The 25,716-nt window shown below is 38.6% G+C and overlaps 1 protein-coding gene across 2 annotated transcripts in view; it reads right to left on the bottom strand.

Annotated features, from left to right (window-relative positions):
• LOC149153498 (uncharacterized) overlaps positions 1 to 25,716 on the bottom strand; it is a 425,412-nt gene that overhangs the window by 383,686 nt on the left and 16,010 nt on the right. Inside the window, exons 3-4 of one of the 2 annotated variants that reach the window (XM_089441366.1) lie at positions 24,397 to 24,450; positions 24,041 to 24,108 (exon numbers count right to left, since the gene is read on the bottom strand). In XM_089441366.1, the coding sequence (XP_089297492.1) occupies positions 24,041 to 24,108; positions 24,397 to 24,450 (122 nt within the window). Of the gene's footprint in view, positions 1 to 24,040; positions 24,109 to 24,380; positions 24,451 to 25,716 lie in introns of both variants that reach the window. The other variant, XM_089441367.1, reaches the window with a different exon arrangement.

Raw genomic sequence — 25,716 nt, 5'->3', positions numbered from 1 at the left:
CTCCTACCACCAAAACCCAAAGACAAGTGGAGAGAGATCACAAGAGATGATTGTCTCAAATGACTTGAAGACCTCTTCTATTTATGGTGAAACATTGAGAACAAGTGGGGGTAGCTTGGATGTTGGCCGACCTTGACGAATTGTCACATAACACAAATAAATTCATATCTCCATGAATACATGTTGGAATCGAATGATCTTTAGATCAACCATACACCTTTCGACGAGCAGAATCCAAGAAAAATATCAGTTGCCATAAATAAGTAGACCCACATGGAGTTTGGCGCTAGTTGCCAATTTTAATACTCCCTCTCAACTAGGGAGAACTCCATCAGCTAATCCATCTGCTACACTGTACTATCTCTATCATCAGTGCCCTGCACTACTCTGCTCTGCTATGTTGAACTATGAAGAAGAAGAAGTGATCTAGAACGTATCATACCATCCTCTACTAACCCAAAGTCAGTCCCATATAGAAGAGAGTGTCTCATACCACTCTTACTGACCCAAAGTCAGTTCCAATAAAAAGAGCGTGTCATACCACTCTTACTGATCCGAAATCAGTTCCAAATAAAGAGAGTGTATCATACCACTCTTACCGATCCGAAATCAGATCCAAATAAAGAGCGTGTATCATACCACTCTTACTGATCCGAAATCAAATCCAAATAAAGATAGTGTATCATACCACTCTTACTGATCCGAAATCAGTTCCAAAAGAGAGTGAGTTATATCACTCTTACTAACCCGAAGTCAGTTTCAATTGATGCCATATCAATACCATCTTAGCATAGGGAGTACGGTAGTAACACGATGCATACATCAGTACTACTATGGTCCCTATCCTCATTTCCCTACTTATTGGCCAGATGAGAGGTACTTCCCATGAGTCGCAGACTGCATGGATAGGATGTCTCAGCAGGAGAAGAATGAACCACTCATCCTGCCTACATGTCGTCAGGGGTATCCCAAGGGAAGGTTGAACCACTCACCCTGTACACAACAAATAAGTAGGGGAAGGCTGAACCACTCACCCTATAATTGTATCCCGGCGGGAGAAGGATGAACCACTCATCCTTCCTAAATGTCAGATCACTAGGGGAAGACTGAACCACTCACCCTATGGTTGCTCATCGCTCCAAGAAGTACCCCCAAGCCCCCGGAGCTCCCAGAGCTCAATGTCCACCATATTATACTGGACCTTCAGCAAAGAGTCTCTCCATGACTCCTAGTCATTCAAGGAAAGTCAAGAATTTGACCTTTCCCAAGGGCTTCATTTGAATATCGGCGACCTGCACATCAGTCCCAGAGTGATGGAGCCTTCTTGCTCCGTGTTGTACCATATCCCAGATAACACGGGATTCCTCAACAATCGAATCCCCCTCTGGTTGTCACCAAAGATCACGATGGTATCCATCACGTGTTTAAACAGCTCACTAAAGAGCTTCCACAACCAGACATCTTCACAGGAGGCCATACTCACAGCTATGTATCCGGCCTCATCGGTGCTCAAAACAACCGACTTCTGCTTCTTGCTCATCGACGCAGAACCCAAAGAGAACCAGCACCCATAAGTGCTCTTGCGATCCTCCACACTGCCTGCCTAATCAGCATCAGAATAATCATGTAGCTTCACATTGCTAGCAGTATATCTCAATCCATGAGTGACTGTGCCCTGAAGATATCTCAAAGGATTCTTGACACCAATCCAGTGACGCTCAACCATATATGAGCTCTACATGCAAAACATATATCCGGACGAGAGTTCACCAAGAACATCAATGCTATTATGAGTTGACGAAACTCAGAGGCATTTCCCAAATCAGATCTAGCAGCACTACCACATAACTTCTTAGAGTTAGGCTTCATCGAGGTAGTCACGGGCTTGCAGTTCACCATTCCAAATCCGGAATCCATCTCCCTCTTACTTTTGCAAATGAGAGGGTCTACACTTGTCAGAAAGAGGTCGTCCTCACAAGGTACCAGTACGAGAGGTCTATCATCCACAACCTTCAAGCAAAGGTTTGGATCGGCTTCACTCCTAGTGAATCTCAGCTTCATCAGATAGCTATTAATCCTCTCATACCAAGCCCAGGGAGCTTGCTTCAAGCCATAGAGGGCTTTCTTCCACCTGCATACATGAGATTCCCGATCATGATTCTCAAAGCCCTCGGGTTGTCCATAGTTGTGGTCTTGCTTTTACATGAGGGGAATGGTCCTCTTGTAAGTCTTCCTTCATTACATCTCGAACATGTACCTTCATGCTCTTCTTTGAATACAGGCATCCCTGTCACCATTTGTCTCATGTCGGGTACCATAAAGATGGGCATACCTCCGGAGCCATTGAAGAGATGTGTCACACAACATGGTCCCCATTGGACTTCCAGCAACTTGATACAAATTGCCAACCTTGAACCCAAGAGTAAAAGTATCTTTAAAATTTCTTTTTCAAACACGTACCTTTCCATCGATGAAAGCCACCTTGAAACTTTTAACTTCCATTACCGAAATGGACACCAGGTTCTTCTTGAGATCAAGTACATAAAGAACTTCTCGTAAATGAATCGTGCTACCCTCTTTCAATTGACGGCAACGTTCCTTCACCCTTTCCAGGATAGGTGGCATTGTCTCCAAGAATAATCTCATCGATTGTTTCCTTCTCTATCAAATTAGAGAGTGCTTCCTTGCATTTGATGAAGTGCCTTGAAGCACTATTATCAATAAGCCAGATTCCCAAAGAGACATCATTTGATTCTTCATACATGGAGTTTCTTGCTTTCTTGAAGAGTCGACCATTTTTATGATGCCCTGCATTCCTTTTCCCTTTGCCATTGTACTTGTCATTCCTTCGATCATTGAATATGCCCCTGGAATGATTGTGATCATCATCATGTGATGTGTCCCTTCTATTTGGACACTCCCTCACATAATGGCCAAACTTATTGCAAACAAGGCATATGCCTTTCCTTCTATTCTTAGATTCGGACCTCCCATTGAAGTGACCTATAGGTAGGCTACCAGATGCTTCCGTTGCGCCACTTCGATAACCTTCTTTGCTTCAACTTCACCCTTGGTGAATTTGAAATGGGATGAGGAACCCATTAAGCTTTTTGTCCTTTCCGACTGTCTTCGATGATTTCTCTTTCACTCTTGCTTGGGCTTTGTCTCCACCTCACCTCTGATACCATGTTAAATTTTGGTATGTTCTATGCTTAGCAAAATTTACTTCAATTTTTCATATTAGCCCAATGACAATATTCAGATTAACAATCACATCAACATGATAGTAAAGTGCAGATAGAACATAAACATAAATCGCAGAAAACAAGCCAAGACAAGAGGACACAATATGTGGCGCCAGCCAAGGACAAACCTCTACTTTTCTTATTGGCAACTGAAGGGCCGAGTCAGTCGATTCTCTCGGCTAAATGAAGAGGCGATGTAAAAGGGATTGAGGTAGCCACGAATCTTTTTGTAACACATCTCTTGTTTGTCGACAATATTCTCCATTTCAATGATGGATCCAGAGGGGATATTCAACAGCTAAAAGATTCCCTCAACATGTTCCTTAAAGCTACAAGCATGTGTATAAATGAGCAAAAGTCCTAATGAGCAGGTATGTGTATTGATAAAATCAGTCCTAATAGCAATACCTGTTTACTCAATCACCCTCACTTAGATTCCCAAAGGAATTCTCTCCTAGATAAGGAAATTGTGTGGTCGACTTTTTTGGCCTGGAGCAAAGGAGGAAGCAATACTCCCTTAGGTGGCATGGGATAAGATAGCTCTCCCTAAGGCATGGGGAGGGTGGGGTATAAAGGACATTCCTATTTTTGCAACATCTCTGGCAGCAAAATCTAGGTGGTGTATACTCTCGTCAAATAGTCTTTGGACTGTTGTAGTTAAAAGAAAGTATATTGACCCCCTTCCCATTGAAAAATGGGTACGCAGGCTAGACAAAAAATCTCCAAATGCATCTGTCATTTGGAAAGCCACTGTGGAATATTTCAGGGTTATCAAACACAGACTAGCGTGGGATAGAGGGAACAGGGAAAAGGTCAAAATAGAATTGATCCTTGGGTAGGATGTAACGAAGGATATGAGCACCCAAGGGAATTAATAGCCTCTCTTAACGATCAAGGAATTATATTTTTGAATCAGGTAGCAGACGCCAAGGGATCCTCAATCTGGCACCAAGGCTAGAAATCAACAGAAGATCTTCACTTAGACCCTATTTGGGGAGTTGTTTGGCAAGACTATACAGAGAATTGCAAAGAACACATGTCAGGATAGGGGACTAGCCAAACAATCTTAGATGGGTCCATGTGCCTTCAGGTCATTATACTCCAAAGTATGGATACATCTATCAAATGGACAAGAGAGTACAGGGGGTGCAGGCATGGTGGCGGAAATCACTATGGAAACAGAAATGCGTTGCAAAGTCAAGACTTTTCTTCTGGTGTCTCCTCAGAAATAAGGTACCAACATGGGACAATCTTCAAAAAAGGAACAAACATGGCCCTGGATGGTGCATGCTATTCAAAAACCCAGAAGAATCAGTAAACCATCTTTTCTTAAGTTGCCCTTTCCCCTTAAAAGTGTGGGAGACCTCTCAGAGGCTCCTGGGAATCACACTGAATTGGAGAGGTTTAAACATTAAAGAAGCTTGGCAAAATTGGTGGAACTCAGTGAAAGATGAAAATTTTAGGAACGTTCCACCTATAATCATATGGGGTATATGGTTGGCAAGGAACAAAGGCATTTTTCATGACATTCCTTCAACCCCCTCCCTCGTTGCTATTGAAAGTGTTGTTATTTTCTCTTTACTTTCAATTTCCTCAGCAACCCCGATTCCTCAAATCATTAGAGAGGAACAAATAAACCCACAGATCCTGTGGGCTTATTTTGATATGGCGTCCAATGCATAGAACAGATGTGGGGCTGGATTGCTTATACACATCAATAGTCACAGAAACTTAAAAGCATCAGTTCGCCTTCGAACTGGAACAAGCAATTTTGCCAAACTTCTCTCTCTAAAATTATTATTATGTTGAGCTCTGGAATTGGGAATTGATACAGTACAAGTCTTTGGAGATTCTTTAAATGTTATATATTGGTTTAATGATGTACAGAGATGTCAAAACCGTACTCTGTTTCCTCTCATTGAAAAAATTTCAAATATAAAACAAGTTTTTGATTTCATCTATGTTTGCCACATATACATGGAACAGAACTCAGAGGCAGATATCTTTTCTAAGGAGGGTCTACGAAGCGACAAAACTTAAGAGTATTTGTGCTTTTAATAATAAATACACAAAGGTAGTGATAAATAATATTTTATTAATTGTAAGGACTGAGCTGATGTAAAGAACCATTTCTGAAACTATAAAGATTTACTGAACTGTAAATATTGTAAGGAGTTTTTATAGAGCTATCTATTCTAAATAGAGTATGAAACTTTAAGAAAATTTCTGTTCTAAATTTATGCAAAACTTCATATGACTAATTGCTTGATTCGATGATAAGTACTTACTTGGTCTGCTGCAGATGAAAATGTTTCAGAACTCCTCCAGTTTGCTCCCGTTTACCAAAAGACCAAAACCACCCAGCCAAACTGAGCAGAACCTCGCTACTCAGTGCAGTAAGCTTCTCAGTTGAAGCAGACTGTTCCCCTGTGCCCAGAAACTTCAAAACAACCAGCTCTCCTTCCGTAGGTAACTCAAGTTTACTTCTTCAGTATCCCCTTCGCTCTTCCTTCTTTCCGATTCCCCCCTTCCCAAACTCTTCTTTCAGGTTTATAAACCGTTTCTTGGTGGTGGTCGTCCTTCCTCCAGCACCCATCGCTTCATTTCCTCGTGAGACCCTTCCCATGTCATGTCATATACATTTCTTTTTTAAAAGGGCATATTGATTTTTGATTAACTTTCCTTTTTCTGATTTTAATATAAAGGTTAGACTTATATTGAAATACTATATCATTAGTTTATTTTTATTATTTTATTAATTGATTAATATAATTTATTTACTAAAATTTATTTAATATTACTTTTATAAATAGGTCGTTACATACACCCCCCTTCAGAAAACTTCGTCCCGAAGTTAGAGTTTTATCTTATATGAATATTTATGATAGCGATTAGTACATTTTTCTTAGGATTGTGTATTGAGGTTAAATTCTTACTTAATGTAAGGGCACTACAAATTTGGTGTTTTGAATACTTTAGGTTTATAACTTTAATGATCATGTTTTATTTCATTAGGTTCCCCAACTATTACAAAATCATCCTATCCTTCCTAATCTCTTCTGCTCCCATCCTATCCGTCCTCTACTGGAGTATGTCATGGTGTCAGTTATACTGGCCTAACCATTTATAAACTCCAAAGATGACAGCGTCAGCTATATCGACCTAATCCCTAGTAGGCATCTGACAATCATCATCACACGTCTAAGGGAGCGTGACTCGCACAATCCTCCCATGACTCCAGAGTTCGGAGGAGACACGGTGGGCAACACCTCCACCCCTTCCAGTGGAATCAGGGTTAATACCCTATCATGGAATCTCTTTGAGCCTTAATCGTTTTGAGGTTTTTGTCATCACGCGGTCATTTTGGTAACGGATATTATCTGCAATCATAAACACTTGTCCATGCATTTATAAAATGTGCATTAACATATTCAAAAACAAATAGCTTATGTATATTTCACACGTCAACTACAGTATAACATACTTTGCCATATTCTATTCATGTCATTAACTTTCATATTAAAATGTAATCATTCTTTGATTTCTATCTCATCAATCATATTGATATGCATAAATGAAACAAAATTATAATATCTTAATTCCCATCAGAAGTAAAATTACTCAAATATTTAAACTTTACTTTGATAACAATAATTTAATAAGATCAATAACATGTTCCGTCTTGGTATCTGTTAGCGCTCGAATTTGCCTCAAGCTGAGGAAGGCGAAACTCAAGGCAACATCAAACCAAGCTCAGCCTCGTAGCTAGCCCTACGAGGACAGGAGAGGGCTCTCTCCGGGTCTATCTCGGCAAAAGGTCTTCAAAGGGGCTGAGATGACCGATATGAATACTGATTTTAGGCTAGTAAATTGATAAAGATAGTTTGATTTAAGATTTTTAGGGTTTTGTTGGAAAACAGGGAAAGGCAATTTTGGGTGCGGGGATGTGACACAGTTTTTGCAGAGGTCTTTTTGGGGCAAGGTAGGCAATCGTCCTGATGTCTTTAAAGGAATTGAATGGATAGATATGACTGGTGAGGAGCGAAGGAGAGCGAGAAACTTTCAGGAGTTCTCCTTAAACAGATGAAAACATAGATATTAAACAAACTTAAAGGCAGAGCATACAAGATTATGAATTCTACCTCAACACTTCATTTGTTTGATTTGCAGAAGAGAATAGTAGGAAAATGATACACATAACAAACTTACAAGTACATGAGAGAAACACACCATCAACACAAATAACCACAGGAATCCCAAATAGTGCTGCAAAACCCTGGTCTTTCCTTTGCCAAAATTGCAGAGATACAATGTGTAATACAGTCCAAGCTTATCCCTCAAGAGTCCAACCATGAAAATGACTAAGAAGATACATAATATAGGCAAGCTAACACATTTCCTTGGCTTTAGGGGTCGAGCTCATCATCCTAGGAGCTGTTTCAATCAATTCTAAACAAAGCACTACAATCTAAGCAATCAAAACAACTTGCCTCTATAAGCTAGGAAACCAATTCATTCATTAATTTTTTGCTATTTTATGAATGAATCTTCTAGAATAGGTAAATAAGTGTCATGTCAACATGAAAATACATTAATTACATCAAAGAGGGTGAAAAATCCCATCAAAAGTCAAAACTGGTCAAATAGCTGCGTTTTCCTGTGCTGAAGATGAAAAACTTAGAAAATACCCTGATGCGTAGCGCGCCAAAACCCTACGCGTAGCGCACCTTTCAGCTCACTTTTGGGGTACTTCCCGGCATCCAAATTTGGCTCAGGTGGGCTTGTTGGAAAGGTCTGGAAGTCTGCTTTCCAACCCAAGTGGAGTTTTTCAATTTGGTGCCCATTTGCCCCTCCAAAAGTGCATTCTCCCAAGACTGCTTCCTGTGTGTCCAAAAAGGGGCAGTAAGGTCATTTTTTGCATGTTTTTTGACCTTTTGGGGGCCCAAAACTTGATGAAATGTCTTGGCAGTGGCTGAGCAGGTGTATTTCATCATGACAAATCCAAAAATGCAGACCTTTTGTTAATTGGACCTCCCCATCTTCAGGGTAGTGCGCTACGTGTTGAGGGCAAAAACCTGTTTTTAACACAAAAATTTCAAAATTGACCAAAAGTTCTCCAAATTTTCTGAATTTTGAGCTGGGGGTGTATCATCAAGTACCATGCTCCTTCAAGGAGGCTTCGGCCAAAATTTGGAGTGGATCGGGCCTTTTTCGCCGTTTTAATGCCTTGCTCAATCGCCCTTTAGAAACCTTCATTCTCGCTTTGCAAACATGCATGCGGGCCCAGTAATGATTCTTCATATGGCGGAGCATATCTTTGTCTCTGTTTGCCTTGGCTAACAATTTCTCTAAATGAGTGTTCACCCGGATAAGCATAGACTCTCGCTCAATAGGTGTCAAATCACCGGGTCTCTTGCGGGCCAAGTTTCGGTCTTCTCGGATTCGCCGCAACTCATCAAGAGTGTGTTCATCTTCTAGCTGCTTGTTACGCTGCTCCAAGTAGTTGATTGTCCAATTGGCCGTTTCCAATTTCTGTTGCAACAAGCGATTCTCAGCCCTTTGTTGTTGAATGACCTCCTTTAGCTCTAAGCTTGGAGAGCTGATATCAAGGTCAATAATATCCGTGTCCGGATCTCCTGAAGGTCCCTCATCAAACATGGGTTGCTTGCCTCTGTCCTGTACCTGTGCCTGTACCTGTGCTGCAGAAGGCGAGACCCTTTCCACCTGATGTGGAGATAATACTCGCTGCGCCGATGAAGTCAACGAGACCCCTTCCACCTGATGTGGAGATAATACTCGTCATGCAGATGCAAATAGGGTCCTGTGGCCTCTCTGATATGTAACATATGAAGGAGCGCTGACATGCTTGGGCTCAGGAATGTCAAACTGATGTGAAGGCCCTCCCTCATCATGGACAATCTCGGGAGGTGGCTGTGGCACCGTGAAAAAGTCGCGAGAAATGAACTCCTCCCAAGCAATACCCTGCTGTGCCAACTGATGCATCACTATGATCTTAATCAGTGCATAATGATAGATGCTCTTATGTTGCTGTGCTGGGGTCTTCCTTTGTACTAAGGGCACCATCCTCTCTATGTTGCGACACATGAAAAATGGAAGGTTCATCATACGTACCCTTGTAAAATGCATTAACAAACGGATATGGTACGAATAGAGACGTGAAAATCTGCCCTCACAAGTGAAATATCGAATGATGAGTCTCATCAATGGTGCATACTCATCCCTTAGGAATCTGAAAGGAAAAACAGCGGTTAAATGTCTCATACACCCGGGCTTGATATATGGCTCATAGTGAAATCTGTCTAACTGCTGGCGCTTATTCCATTCCTCCCCTACATTTGGTATCCTAATGGCCTGAGCAATAATCTCGGGTGACAAGGTGAAATCCACTCCAGCAAGGTTTACATGACCATTTTGCAAATGTAGGACAAATAAACGAACTAGTTCTCGGTGATGCTGGATTTGTGAGATCCGCTCACAATATTCAAAACATGATTGATACCGAAAACAGTTCATTGCAAGTGGACAAGCTTGCAAATGAGCCAAAGAAGTGAGCTCCTCCCTGACATGCCGACCACCTTTGCCACTTTTGTGATACCTCCTTGGCACCTCTATTTCTGGTGTAGAATCACTGTCATAACTCTGCTCATAAGCTGACTCGATTTCTGACATATTGTTGAAGAAAAGATGGCTGGAATATATATGCTGACTGTGCACACAATTGACTGTAGACTTTTTCCTGTTTTTCAAAATGTTGTGACCAAGGGGACACAAATACAAGGGAATTGTTAGGGAAGGGGGAACATTAGGGACATAGGGGCAATGGAAATAAACAAGGAATTTAGGGAAGGGAAAGGATATAGAAATTCTGATAATTTTTAGGGTTTGGGGTGAATTAGGGGATATTATGTTTGTAATAGAAGGGAGGGTTTAGAATTTCGTAGAGGGATAGTGTAGGGTTCTATGAGGAATTTTTCTAAGGAAAATGTTGGTGAACATGGGGGGTAGGAAACACAAAAGTGGGAAAACCTTGGCAGCATATAATTTTGAAAAACCTACAGCAAACTAGACCTTTGAATTCTCACAGCAAACTGAGGGTTTTTACATTTAATTTTCATGGCATGGCTAGCATAATTTATTTACATACATCTTGCAAAACTGAGTACAAACCATGGACATGAAGCCTACCTGTGTTTTAACTGAGTTAGAGGAGGAGTTGCACACTTGCTGGCGAATTTCTGAGCAAAAATCCCAACGCGTAGCGCGCCTCACCCAACGCGTAGCGCGCCCCTAGTGCGTAGCGCGTGAGTAAATTTACACTGAAAAAGGTGTGCTGATGCGTAGCGCGCCCTGGGTGCGTAGCCGCCCACCCTAATGCGTAGCGCGCACCCAGCTACATAGTGCATTTTGCAGGAGGCTTTTGGAGGCCTTCCCGGTGTCAAAATCGGGCGCAGGATAGCTCGTTGGAAAGGTCTTTGAGTCTACTTTCCAACCCAACTGGAATTTTTCAATTTGGAGTTCATTTGCCTTGTCAAAAATCAAATCTCCCAAGACTGGTCAAAATGTGCCAAATGAGGCTGCCTCAAGGCAGAGTGCTGTTGCAGTCAACTTTTGAATTCCTTCCTCAACTCCAAATTGAGCTCATGATAGCTCATTGGAAAGCTCCTTGTGTCTAGTTATCATTTGACTCATCAAGAAAGTTATTTGGCCAACCAAGCTAGGAGAAAACCTGATTTTCCCAAGGTCACTTCAGAGGTGCATTCGATTCTCTTGAGGCAACGATATTTTTGACATTTCTCTAAAACCATGACACCTGTGTAAAAAGTGAAGGAGGTTTTTCTTCCTTGGCATGTTGTGAACAAAAACCTCTCAGTTTTCCAAAATTCATCTTTTATTGCTCTGAAACATCATTTGAGTGAAACTTATCCCGATGTGTGGAACAAGGGATTCTGTCGAAATGAAGCGAAATGAAAAGGATAAGGGACTTTTAAATTCTTGGGGAAATTTTTGGAAGTAGGGAGGGATGTTAGGAAGCAGGAGAAAGTGGAATTGCGGAGATCGAGTGAGGGGAAGGGGTCCAAAAGGGAAAAACACAGGCCCAACCTAGAAAATTGCCAAGTTGTAGCAAGAAACTAGGGTTTGTGGAAAAATGAGGAATTTGGGGAATCTCAGTGATGGGAAGTGTTTGATAAGGTACATGAAAGATAGGGGAAGGTGTATGAACATCTGGATACAAGTTTTGCTAATGATTTGACCATCCAAGAATAAATTAGCTTTCAAAACCCTAGGAGAGGGAAATGACCTTGCCTAGGCGCAACTGAAGCATGAACAAGGTGTAAAATGACTCATTAGACACTGACATGATAATGAAAACCCTATGAATGATGATAGACTCAGTTGAATAGTGGAATAGACTGACATTTGGGCAATTTTGAAAGGAGTGAAAGCAAACCCTAGACCTAATGCCTAGTGACCAAATTTTGCTTGAAAACTTTTTGAAATGACAAAATTTGACCTAGACACTCTGAGACCACTTTGTGAGAGCAGATTTGATCACTGGAGGAATGCTGGAAAGACTGACACTAACAGTATCCATGTACTAGCGGAATTAAACAGATATTATGTCATAAAATTTCACGTTTATAGATGATCATTTCAAAATGGTTCTGAGTCTCTGATTTAAAGTAAAGCAGATATATACAAAACATGGTTTAAAGTTCTTCAAAATTGACACAAGTTGGGGTATTTTTGACATATGATTTCCGTATCTTCCCAAGTAGCTAATCCAGGACTATACTAGTTCCACTGGACCTTAACTTGGTCTAATATACGATTTCTAAATTGTCGAACTCTGCGTTCTAGTATACGTAATGGTTCGATCAATATGCTTCCTTCGTCCGATACTTGCAATTCCTTCCATTGAAGGTTATGAGATTGGTCAGCTATGTAATGCCTTAATACAAATACATGAAATACATTATGAACTTTATGCAAGTGAGGTGGCAGTGCAAGACGATAGGCGACAGGTCCAACTCTTTCCATGACTTTAAATGGTCCAATAAATCGGGGTGATAATTTTGTCCCTTTTCCGAATCGGATAGTACTTTTATTCGGTTTGATGCGGATGAAAACCTGATCCCCTACTTCATACTTCCTATCAGTTCTGTGAGCATCAGCATAACTCTTTTGTCTATCCTGTGCTTCCTTTAACCGTTGTCTAATTTGTTTTACCTGCTCTTCCATTTCTTGGATTAATTCTGGTCCTATTATCACTCGATCTTCTAACCTGTCCCAACTTAACGGTGTTCTGCAAGGTCTATCGTATAATGCTTCAAATGGAGGCATTCCGATTGAACTGTGGTAACTGTTATTGTATGCAAATTTGACTAAGGATAAGTACTTTTCCCATTGTGATTGCTGATCCATAACATACATCCTCAACATATCTTCAAGTATTTGATTTACCCTTTCTGTTTGCCCATCAGTTTCAGGATGATAAGCTGTGCTTAAATTTAATTGAGTTCCTAAGGCTGACTGCATGCAAGTCCAGAATCTTGAAGTGAATTGAGAATCTCTATCTGATATAATCTTCTTAGGTACTCCATGAAATCTGATAATTTCATTTATGAATACTCGAGCTACGTCAGTAACGTCATAAGTATCTCTTACGGGAATGAAATGGGCGCTTTTCGTTAATTTATCCACTACTACCAAAATGGCATTGTGTCTTTGAGAAGTAAGAGGTAGCCCAGTGATAAAATCCATAGAAATAATCTCCCATTTGGTCATAGGAATGTCGTGAGGTTGTAAAAGACCCGCTGGATGACAATGATCTGCTTTTACTTGTTGACATTCCAAACATCTTGCAATGAATTGAACGATATCACGTTTCATGCCCGACCAGAAGAAAAGTTTCTTGGTATCCGTATACATTTTCTTTACTCCAGGATGTGCACAATATACTGCTCTGTGAGCTTCCTTAAGGATAGTGTCTCGAAGATCCCTATTATCAGGAATATACATCCTCCCATGAAATCGTAAGATTCCATCATCTTCTAGTTCATATCCTTCAAACTTAGATTCTTTTGGCTTTTTACTATCAAGACTAGATCTTACCTTTAAATACCAGCTATCTTTTATGAGATGTTCTAGTACTCGCTGCCTTAAGTCTACTTTGATAGGTATGAGGGAGAATATCTATGGTCTTCTGCTTAAAGCATCTGCTACTACATTTTCTTTTCCTTTAATATATGATATTCCAAAGTCATATTCACTTAGGAATTCATTCCATCGTCTTTGTCTGGCATTTAAGTCTCTTTGGGTGAACAAATATTGAAGACTTTGATGGTCGCTTTTAAGCATAAAACTTCACCCTACTAGATAATGTCTCCAAATCTTTAAAGCTAGTACTACAGCGGCTAACTCTAAATCATGAGTAGCATAGAGTTCTTCATGAGGTTTTAACTTTCTGGAGACATATGCTATTACTCCTCTATCCTGCATTAATACTGCACCTAACCCATGTTTAGATGCATCAGTACATACCATAAAATCTTTGTCCATATCCAGAACTCTTAAGCTTGGTGCACTGGTCAGTAGTCTTTTGAGTTCAGAGAATGCTTTATTACATTCCTCAATCCATTCATACTTAACAACTTTACGTTGAAGGGTTGTAATCGGCTTTGCAATTTTAGAGAATCCTTCCACAAATCTTCGGTAGTAATCAGCTAAACCCATAAAGCTTCGTACTTCATGTGCATTTTTTGGTATTGGCCATTCCATGATTACTTTTAGCTTCTCAGGGTCTACTGAGATCCCTTCACCTGATATGATATGACCTAAGTAATGAATCTTTTCCTAAAAGAACGAACACTTGGATAATTTTCCATACAACTGATGTTTCTGAGGAAGAACAACACTATCCATAAATGATCTTCATGCTCTTTCTCATTCTTGGAATAGATTAGTATATCATCTAAAAATACTTGTACAAATTGATCAAGATATTTGCGGAAAACGTTGTTCATAAGATTCATGAATACTGCTGGTGCATTTGTTAATCCAAATGGTACCATAGTAAATTCATAATGCCCAAAGCGTGTCCGGAATGCAGTCTTAGAAATATCGCTTTCAGAAATCCTTAGCTAATGATAGCCTGATCGAAAATCAATTTTTGAAAAGACAGCAGCTCCTTTCATTTGATCGAAAAGATCATCAATTTGAGGCATAGGATATCGATTCTTTATCGTAGCTCGATTCAAGTCTCGATAATCTATCCATAATCTTAAGAATCCATCTTTCTTCTTGACAAAAATCACAGAAGCACCCCAAGGTGATATACTGGGTCGAATAAGTCCTATATCCAATAGTTCCTTCAATTGAATTTGTAATTCTTGAAGTTCTAGAGCTATCATTCTATAAGGTGTTTTAAAGATTGGTTGAGTACCAGGTTTCAATTCTATTGTGAGATCTAGCTCTCTTACAAGGCGTAATCCTGGTAATTCCTTTGGAAATACATCAAGAAATTCGGTTAACACCGGATATTGTTCTAAGGATGGTCCTTTTTCTTTACTTGCTTCTTGAATTACATATGCCTGACAACATTTTCTTAAGCAACGCTTCATTTTCATTGCTGATATGTAGCATAAAGATACTTTTCTATTGATTCCTTGAATTTGGATCACTTCTCCTTCATCATTTATACCTAGAATTCTTTTCCCATAACAGTCTACCCAAGCTTGATGAGCTTCTAGCCAATCCATACCTATGACAAGATCATAAGTTCCTAAGGCTGTGACATAAACTTTCAATTTAGTCGAACAGACCCCTAGGTCAATTTTGCATCGATCCACACTTAAGTCTACGGATTGGAGTTCTCCTGAGGCCATTTCTACCTGTCTGAAATCATTTTGTCTACGAGCTGCCAACCCACATTTGTTTAATGCATATGACGAAATGAAACTATCTATGGCACTAATATCAAATAAGATTTTGAGTTTTATACCATTAATAATACCTGAAGATTCCACTACAGTGGATTGATGTGTTGCTTGATCGTTATTGACTAATGCATGAATTCTATTATCACTTTGGGTATTTGGTATTGGTTCCTTTCCAATCCTATGCAATATACCTGATGAAGCTTCTGGACAATCACGTTGAAAATCCGGTCCTCCACATCCCCAACAATTAACCTGTGTTGGTCCTCTTGAATCAGGACGTGAATTTCTAGATAAAGAGCTTTGTCCTCTCATGTTGCTTCCTCTTGAATTTCTTCCTCTATTAGCAGTTCCAGGAGGTGTCCATGGACTGGTGTTTGATGATTCAACGGCTATAGTATTAACTGCCATGGGAGCTCTTGTTCCTACATTTCTTGGGATAAATCTATTACTATAAGGTGGCCTTGAGCTACTGAAGAAATTTCGGGGAGTCTTTCCTGGAAATCCTGATTGTAAAGGTTCTACTAGCCCTACATCCTTTTTGATTCCTAGATGTTCTTCTACATAACGGCCACATTCTACCGCCTCAGCTACTGATGATGGTTTCCACATGCTCACCAAGACCCTAATGCGAGGATTTAACCCAAATATGAAGCGTTCAACTTGATGTTTATCAGAATCTAAGTAATGAATGTATTTTACAAGCTCCATAAACCTTATCTCGTATTCTTCCACTGTTTTATTACCTTGAACTAATGTATGAAAGGCTCTGGCTTGTTGTTGTTGAAAATATGGAGGTAAATACTTTGCGCGGAATCTTTCCTCGAACAATTCCCAAGGGATATTATCCGTTGTGAGGTGTAGTTGTTTTTCTAGATTTCCCCACCAAATCAAGGCGCTTTCCTTTAATTGAAATACAGCAATTTTTGTTTTTGCAGAAGAAGAATATTCTCTTAATTTAAAGCATCTGTTCATTCCTTCTAACCATGCCTCAGCACGTTCTCCAGCTCGACCTCCTGAAAATTCTGGGAGTTTAATTTTTTGAAGCTCCCTAGAAATATCTTCCTTTGATCTTTTATACTCAAAATTCTTTGGTTCCGCTGAATTGGTTGCTAAGGGTTGAAGTTCTTCTTTGGTCTTAGCCATGGTTGACCCTTTTAATGTTTCCAATAAGGCTTCCAATGAGTTCATTATCACGGTCAACTCCGGTGCTAGAGCCGTTGGTGTTGATGATGGTCTTGATGGAGATGATGATGATGGTGGTGGCGATGGAGATGATGATGACGACGGTGGTGGCATTAATGACAGTGATGCTGCCCGATCACGTCATCATCGCTCATATGTCCTTACCATTGTAATGTTTCCTGTATACATAATAAAATTTTATAAAAAATTTGAGGTATACATTCGGATTTAACATATAGTTTTTGCAATTTCACATTTATAAACGAGTATTGTTTTTTTTGCTATTTTTATCTGCTAAGCAGATCTTACTGGTACCAAGGTCAAGGAGGGTGGTCTTGCGACCTCCTTGTCCTAATGTAAGGTTTTTCTATCCTAATGCATAATAGTACTTATTTTAATGCATGAGTCTTTATAAACCGCAAATTTTTCTAAGTTTCATTCATAATATTCATTCTCTTAGTAAACATTCTCCACTAACTCGCATATCAGATTATACTATGTTTTTATTTAGTTAGGCATAAATCAAAATCCCCAAATAATCAAACAATCAAAATCACCTCGTGCAAATAAAATATATATAGATTTTATTATACAAGACATTATGCCAATATTAATAAATTCCATACAGAAAAATTATGAGTTAACTGAAATCATCAAGAGGCCGAATTTAATTTGTTACATCAATGCTGACAATTTTCTATATTCTTTCACTAAAAATTTATTTTTATTATTAATTCATAACTAAATTATAATAAATATAACTTCTTATAGAAATATTATTATTAAATTTTTATAGAAGAGAAAGAAAATAACAATGAAATCATTAAAGACCCCGCCCAAAAAAGAAAGAAGATGAGAGATTTCTTTTCGAGAAAATTTTAAAACTCATGTGGAAGACTACGGGGAGGTTTTGAAAACGCTGAGAATCTTACCTAACTTATTCATGAGTGTTTGACGTGTGGAGAGTTGCTTCTGAAACGTGAATTTGATTATTATTCATGAGCGTTTGACGGGTGGAGAGTGGCTTCTGAAATGTGAATGTGATTATGGACGGGTGGAGAGCTGCTTCTGAAAAGTAGGCATGCCATCTGATACGACTGACAGCGATGAAACCCTAATTCCATTTCCTCTCTACCCTGCGTCTCCATTCCACATTCCTATTTTATATGCGGAGTAGTATGTTAAGATAGGTCAGTTATTCCAGTAGCCTTCAGAAAATATGTAGTGTGTTCGATTAGCCGCGTGAGCACAGTTGAAGAGTAGAAAAGCGTTATTCTACAGTACCCATCATTTACGTAAGATTCCTTGGGGTTTCATGCTTGACACGTTGTGTAATGTATGGGCCTTTGTGGGCTCCTCCTCGGTGTCGTGTTCGATATCTTGAACATTAACTTATCATTTGAAGAGGACTTGAGTTTATTTATTCTTCTCTCCCGTCCTATGATTTGGCACCTCGTGGGTCGGACTTCATTGTTGGCCATCCATAACTTTGGTGTGAAGGCGTTTATATGGTGGGAGGTCGGCGGGTCGAAACCCCTACCCGACAGTTCTATTGTTTTACAATGGTCATCGCATGACACATGTATCGCATAGAATACAGGCTTAGAGTTTGGGCCTTTGAGCTCATCATTTTTTGTATCTGCGAAATACCCTCATTAATATTTCAAATTTAATTAATATAAGGGTTCTAAATTGCGTCGACGCTGTGAACTCGCCATTTAAATAGCGTATGTCCATTATTCGATTAGTTATGATGTCTAGATTTCATCTAAACTACCCAGGTTTACTAACCGATTTGGTGCCAACAATATGTTGACTGGGAACATGTGTTCGTATCGCATGGTTTTAAATTTAGCTGGTGGGCACGACTGTACCTTGTTGTCGACGCCTCAAGTGACACATAATAACTTTCTACCCAGATTATATTAAGCGTAGTCCTTTCGCTCCAGTTATTTATATATGTATTAATTTACTTTACAAATGTGTATCGATTTTCACAGGTTTATGCTATTGCAGCTGTAGGTCCAGATTCCTATCCCTTTTCTCGGTGCAAAAGTTTCTAAACGGATTTTGATGGCAGCTCTCGACCATAGGATCTTTAGAATCCGTTCGCTCACAAAATCCTGAAGATGAATTATGGCTCTCGGGTCAGAGCACAAATACTATGATGGTCGGGGTATTTACTGCACAAATGCAGCTGCCAAGGCAGCTCTGTATGGGTTCACTGCAGCAAGGGTTTTTGGCTGCTATAATTTCACCCATTGCCACCCGTTTGTGACTCTTCCAGTTCCCAGGTTATAAGTAATTTTCATTAAATTCAATCATTTATTAAACGCCAAGCTACGGGAGAAGAGGAACATACAATACACGCCCAACGGGTATATACAGGGCAGTTCTGCTAATTCTAGTTGAGATGTCAGAGAAATTTCAACAATTCTATATATGGTCCTCCTCTTTGATAAACATTCCACTGTAAAACGGTAACGGGAAAAATACAAACAAGGAAATGTAGCCATATGCGTTAAGAAATCCGTGTAGTTTTTCAAGTGAAAATTATGAAGTCACTACATAATTGAATTTCATAAATTAGAAACAAAATAATTAGGGCTAGTTAAAATACAGAAGCTTGAAAACGAGATTTAATGGGCATGTAAGGTCTCACAGGGTTCTAACCCACTCCGATACCAAATGTAAGGACTGAGCTGATGTAAAGAACCATTTCTGAAACTATAAAGATTTACTGAACTGTAAATATTGTAAGGAGTTTTTATAGAGCTATCTATTCTAAACAGAGTATGAAACTTTAAGAAAATTTCTGTTCTAAATTTATGCAAAACTTCATATGACTAATTGCTTGATTCGATGATAAGTACTTACTTGGTCTGCTGCGGATGAAAATGTTTTAGAACTCCTCCAGTTTGCTCCCGTTTACCAAAAGACCGAAACCACCCAGCCAAACTAAGCAAAACCTCACTACTCAGTCCAGTAAGCTTCTCAGTTGAAGCAGACTGTTCCCCCGTGCCCAGAAACCTCAGAACAACCAGCTCTCCTTCCATAGGTAACTCAAGTTTACTTCTTCAGTATCCCCTTCGTTCTTCCTTCTTCTTTCCAATTCCCCCCTTCCCAAACTCTTCTTTCTGGTTTATAAATTGTTTCTTGGCGGTGGTCGTCCTTCCTCCAGCACCCACCGCTTCATTTCCTCGTGACACCCTTCCCATGTCGTGTCATATACATTTCTTTTTTAAAAGGGTATATTGATTTTTGATTAACTTTCCTTTTTCTGATTTTAATATAAAGGTTAGACTTATATTAAAATACTTTATCATTAGTTTATTTTTATTATTTTATTAATTGATTAATATAATTTATTTACTAAAATTTATTTAATATTACTTTTATAAATAGGTCGTTACATTAATAATATGAAATGTACAAGGATGTTGAATTTTACAATGAGGCCCTGCTTATATACCTAGGTAGGTGTCATTTCATGATTAGGCATGTCTTTTCACTTAACTAATGACTATTTAAGATAATCATCAGTTGATTATTTATTATTTATTATTTATTATTTATTATTTATTATTTATTATTTATTATTTATTATTTATATTTATTTATATTCATTTTATTTTATATAATTTATATTAGTAACATTGCCCCTTCAAAAGCTTTGTCCTCAAAGCTATATTGTTGACAATTTTTATCTTGAGTTTGTATGGTACTTGGTGCAGCAAGTACACGAAGCAGCTATGGTGCAGCAAGCACATGGGTGACAACGTGGTGCAGCAGTGGCACAAGGTACAGCAACGCAGCATAAAGTGCAGCAATATGATGTGTACAGCATGGTCATAACGTCCAACATTGTGACGATGGGTGCAGCACGGTGAGGTGCAACATGATGACGAGATGCAGCACAATGATAGGTGAAGGAGTCACCTTGGAGAATCAGTTGAAGCAACATGTCTTCAACTGATCCCATGTATCATCTTCTTAGAGATGATCTATGCTCTTATTTGGATAAGCCAAAGTGTTGACTTCTGTTGTAAATGTACTATCTCTCTCTCTCTCTCTCTCTCTGCTGAACTATTGAAGAACATATAAGAAGAATTGATCAAGGGTTTCCCCACATTGGGGTTTGTTCCTGGCTAGCGCCACATCTTGTGTCCTCTTGTCTTGGCTTGTCTTCTGCGATTTATGTTTATGTTTTATCTGCAGTTTACTTTAATGCTGATGAGATTGCTAATCTAGAAAAGATATTGAGCTAACTGTGAAAATTGAAATAAATTGCTCTAAGCATAGAACATACCTAAAATTAACATTATGGCTCGCACCATAGCGATTGCTTCAATAGGAGCAGCCCTTGTTTCACTTAACAAGATAGCATAAGGAACTGCACTTTTAATCTTGAATTTGTTTGTAATCAAACACTTACGAATTTTCTCAATTTGTTTCCACTACGTGTCGGATGTACTGCTGGCCCATAGTTTACAAGCATAGAGAACCATCGGAATCACTAGAAGCCCAAAAAGAGAATCAAATAGGCTATTGAGTAGTTCTCCAAAAGTGATCATTCGAGAAGGGACATTACATGGACGCAATGGATCACTAGGCTAGCAAATTGTCTTGGGGAAGACAAAATTGCATGGATGAACTTTCTTCGAATTGACGAACTAATGCTTTGGTGAATGGTGCTAATTTATTATGAGTATTTTTCTTCCTGATATAATGTATATTTATTGGCTCTAAAATCTCCACATGCAAGAATTGTCACCAATTATTCATCAAGGAAACTTAAAATAGCATTCCTTGACCTTAAATCTCCTCTTTGTGAAAGTCACTAGGGTTAGATTGAGAGGCTTTCCTCTCTCTCTCTCTCCATTCAAGGCCTTCCATCTTTGACCTTGCCCTTTTGACTCCATATACCCAATTGATTGAAGCCAATAGTCATTGTGTGTCAATTTTCTTTAAATTTTATCTTTTCTTATGTTCTTTATGGTAAAAGAGAGTTGGGGTTTTGAAAAATCGGCATTAAATAGCATATAACAACTTAAATGCCATATACCTACGATTAGGATTTACATCTATTAAATTGAAAGGAAAAATATCATTTTTATGCATTTTCAGCCATAATTCTAAGGTTTTCTAGCTGTTTTCTGTATTTCAACCCTTGAAAATTTTGCTTTAGCCTTTCTCTTGTTTACCTATTTTATAGCCTAGATATTTTATTGACTATCATCAATTATAGGCTATTGCATTGCTGCTGTCATAAATTTTGCATGCTGTTTATCAAACCCTAATTTATAACAGCAATTGTTTAATTAAAAGGTAGAGCATGTGTTTGGAATCTATATGAGGATCTCCAGGAATTATCTCAGCCCTCTAGACTTATCCATAAGTTCTTTGAACTCACTACCTTATTCCCACTCAGAGCCCTACCTTACTGAATATGTTTTTGGTGTGTCTAATGAATAGGTTCCTAGGAGAGTATTTAGCATGGGATTCCCTGAGTTACTTAATCTTTGAGGCCTGTCAAGGAAGCCTCTCTTGTGGGGATAATATCCAACCACAAAACAGCAGGAGAACAGCCACTAAGGTGACACTGGTGGCTGATCTCATTGTTGCCCTAGACCTAGAGTGCCTAGTGCTGCAATATTTTGCAGTAATAATAACCACCAAAAAAGAATTTTCAAAGAGTTCTCAAAAAACAATTATTGACTATGAGAAAGCCTAGGGATTTTTTGATGGGACTTGCCAAGAAACCCCAGGTTGTATCTGAGACAGAAATGTTTCTTTTTCTTGAATCTGAACATTATTTTTCCTTGAAATTTGCTGCTGGGCAAGCAACAAATAATCAAGCCAAGTTATATGCTTTGTGGCTTCTTATGAAAACCAAACTGTACAGATATAAAACAATTGCAGGTATACGGAGACTCAAAGACTGTGATAGAATGTGCAAAAGATAAATGCAGAATAGATAACATGCTGTTAAATCCCATCATGAATCAAGTTCTGGAAATAAAAAGCCGTTTTGATGATATTTCCTTCACTTGTGTCTACAGGGAGTACAGTACAAACGCAGATCAGCTTTCTAAAGAAGCTATTTTTCGGAGGAATAATTCCGAAGAGGGACTCAATTATCTTTATATTAAAGATCTCTTTACTGAAGCTGGAGCTGAGAGGAGTCTATATCGATATCCTTTGTTTATTGTTGTTTCTGTTTTGATTTTAAGTCTGAGCCATGATAACAGCCACAATGGAATCCTATAAGAAAGACTTATATATAGGGCTCGGACTATTACAGGACAGTGCAGAGTTACAGCTTTTGCTTTTTGAGCCTTCGAATTTTGATTTCAGATTTGAAGTATTCATTAGAAAGATTTTTACCTTGGGAAAAAGAGGAAACCAATGTTAAAATATAAAGAAAGAAATGCCACAAAAGTCTTCAGGTAGAAAAAGCCATAAAGAAGTAAAATAATCCAAATATGCAACAGAGCAGAAGCTAACCTGTGTTGGCAATCAACAAAAAACACTTGGCCTTTAGCAAAAATCACTCCCTACAAGTTTTGGAGAAGCAATCATGCAGAATCACCAAAAAGAGGCAAAACTTGCATGACAAGAATTTCACTAAAAAATTAAAAATATATAAATTGAGATTTTAGCCCACAGAAATTAAGGTAACTATAATGTAATCCTACAAGATTAAAAACCTGCAAGGAACCAAATTTGATTTTGTTAGATAAGCCACACAAGCACTAATAGCAAGAGAGGGACACTTAATATCCTCCAAGAAAATGAATCTCTAAGTAAGAAGGGCATGTAAAAGGAGACAGCAAGGAATCGATCTTGATCAGGAGCCTGAAAATCCAAAGCCAAATTCCCCATGAACCAAGAAAGCAACTAAGTATGAAAGCTTGCAAAGCAACATCCCCTGGGTTTTGGCAAAGTATTTCTATATCCAATGGACCAATACACCATGAGGCCAACATGTGGCACTAAAAGCGACCCATGTTGACATCAGGGTACTACACATCATCATATTAAGCATGGTCCTACGTGGGCAATAACTAACTTGGGATCCACAAAGCCTCATAAGATTGAGATCATTCTTCAGCCTGCCAAAATGAAGTTTGAAGCCTTCTTAACTACAGATCTAAAGATCTCAAGGAAACAAGCTTAAGGCTCAAGCAAATGAAGTTAAATGGCCAGTTCAAAGGACATTGTGGTGCTGATTCAAATCAACTATTTAAAAAGGAGGACAGATTCGTGCAAGTGAGGAATCAAGCCCATGGAAGAGAAAAAAATGCCTCCAAAACAAAACAAAAAATAATGCAAGAACTTGACTTCAACACAAGCTAGCAACATCGACCGCATTAGCAGAAGCTGCAGAAGTTTTGAAGATAACAGAAATGCCTGTATTTGTAGAAAAATGAAATTGAGGCCATAAAACTAATAGAAAGGCATGTTTGGTTTCTCAATTTTTAACAGATTTTTTAATCAAGGGTCAACATTTTGGGCCTTACAAATATTCCAAGCCATCATAAATATGGTCCACTAAAATATGTTTTCTTCCCGGAAAAAGAAACAAAAAAAGAGAGGATAAACTAAACCTAAGTTAAGAATCATAAAGAAAGCCATAATCAGCATATTTACCTCCCATTTAGGTTTCCTCTGCCAGGTTGCAAAACATCTACTGCTACAAACTCCCTCATGGGGTTTATCTGCAAAACCAAATACTGACTTTTAAAAGAATCAAATTATCTTAATAAACTAAGCTGCAAAGAATCTAAAATAGAAGATACTCTCATCCTAGTTCCAGTTAAGTAAGTCTGTGGCACTTAACCAAATCTGCCACAGCCCTTGACCAGAGGTAGAAATGAAATTTTCTAGGGAACGCTGTCTGATAGCATTTCTCGTCTATAGTTATAATTTTAAAAAGCAAAAATAAATGGGATAAATAAAAGAAAATTTTGAAACAGAGTAAACTTAATACTTGAAATATCCCATACATGCGCTGTAGAATGATGCCCAAAACTTGAATCTGAATGAGAAAAAATCCCAGTCTGCAGAAAAGCAAACACCAAGACATTTTAAATAGTGCTCAAGAACAAGTTTAACATACTTAAATCATAAACAGAAAAAGGGGAAAAGTTTAATGTATATCCTTTGAAGAGATTTGAGCCAGTATAAAAAGCTTCTTAAATGGAGTTAACAGATCCGAGGGTAAGAATGAAGGACAACAATATAACAATGAGACCATATGTCCTGGTCTTTAGCTATCAACTAAGTGCCATCTTTTGAGACACATCATGCATTCTTTTTGTCCTGATAGCATTTCACAATTTTGATTGCACTATTCTTTTGTGGCCAGATAACCAAGACTAACTCATCTTCTCGTTAAAGACTCCTTGCAATGGCATTCCAATTTTTGCATATATTGCTACCTTATACCAGAATTGCCATCTAGTGAGCCAATCCAATAACTTATTTTTGCATAACACAAATTATACATTCTCAAACTTCAACATAATTTTCATTTGCATTTTCTTAGCCGCATAACAGCTACTACCCAAAATCTTGTCAATGGGCTAAGGCAGACATTCATTCTGCAAATTTTGTTTTTAATCTCAGCATTACTCCCTAGAATCTCAAATCAATAAAGTCTATATCCAATATTTCCTACAACATATTCTCAAACTTCTCAAAGATGAAGAATATTTGCAATTCTAGTAATTCTAAAAATAACAATACAGGAAGAATCTTCCTTAGGTATGGTGTATAAAGATGTACATCATGCACACAGAGACTTCAGATAAGTAAGTGATACATAGAGAAATTGATACAAGATGCAGACCTGCCTGCACATTTAGATTCTAGACAATCATACAAAACCTAGAATGCATATTCATAATTAAACTACTACAAGAAACCCAAGAAGAAGAGATTAAATGAATGTGTAAGTGCGTTAGTGTGTAGTCTGCTTAGCATAATTTGCCAGCTAACCGAAATTTGGATGAGGAAAGAAAGAGACACAAGAAGCGAGATCCACAAATGGCATCATATGACAGTAGTTTCAAACTTTCAAACACAAACAAGCCAACAAATGATCAAATATGCAATTTTTACTGTCCAGAAAAGGCATTTTGACCTTCACATAAGTGCAATTTAGTTAACCCCAAGGGATAGCTCATTTGGTCAAACTTTTTCTACTAAGGCATAATGCTCAGGGAGGTCACAAGATCCAATCCCACCACATCCTACAGGATACCATCTGCTATTGCCTCTAGTGATCAATAGCATCCTCCATCCAGAAAACCAGCAAAGAGCGT

Source organism: Pinus tabuliformis, chromosome 9 (assembly GCF_031772625.1).
Source record: "Pinus tabuliformis cultivar Carrire ecotype Pingquan chromosome 9, CPIR1, whole genome shotgun sequence".
Classification (NCBI taxonomy): Eukaryota; Viridiplantae; Streptophyta; class Pinopsida; order Pinales; family Pinaceae; genus Pinus; species Pinus tabuliformis.
Note: the sequence above shows the minus strand (reverse complement) of the source record. Positions and strands in the feature narration are given on the sequence as shown.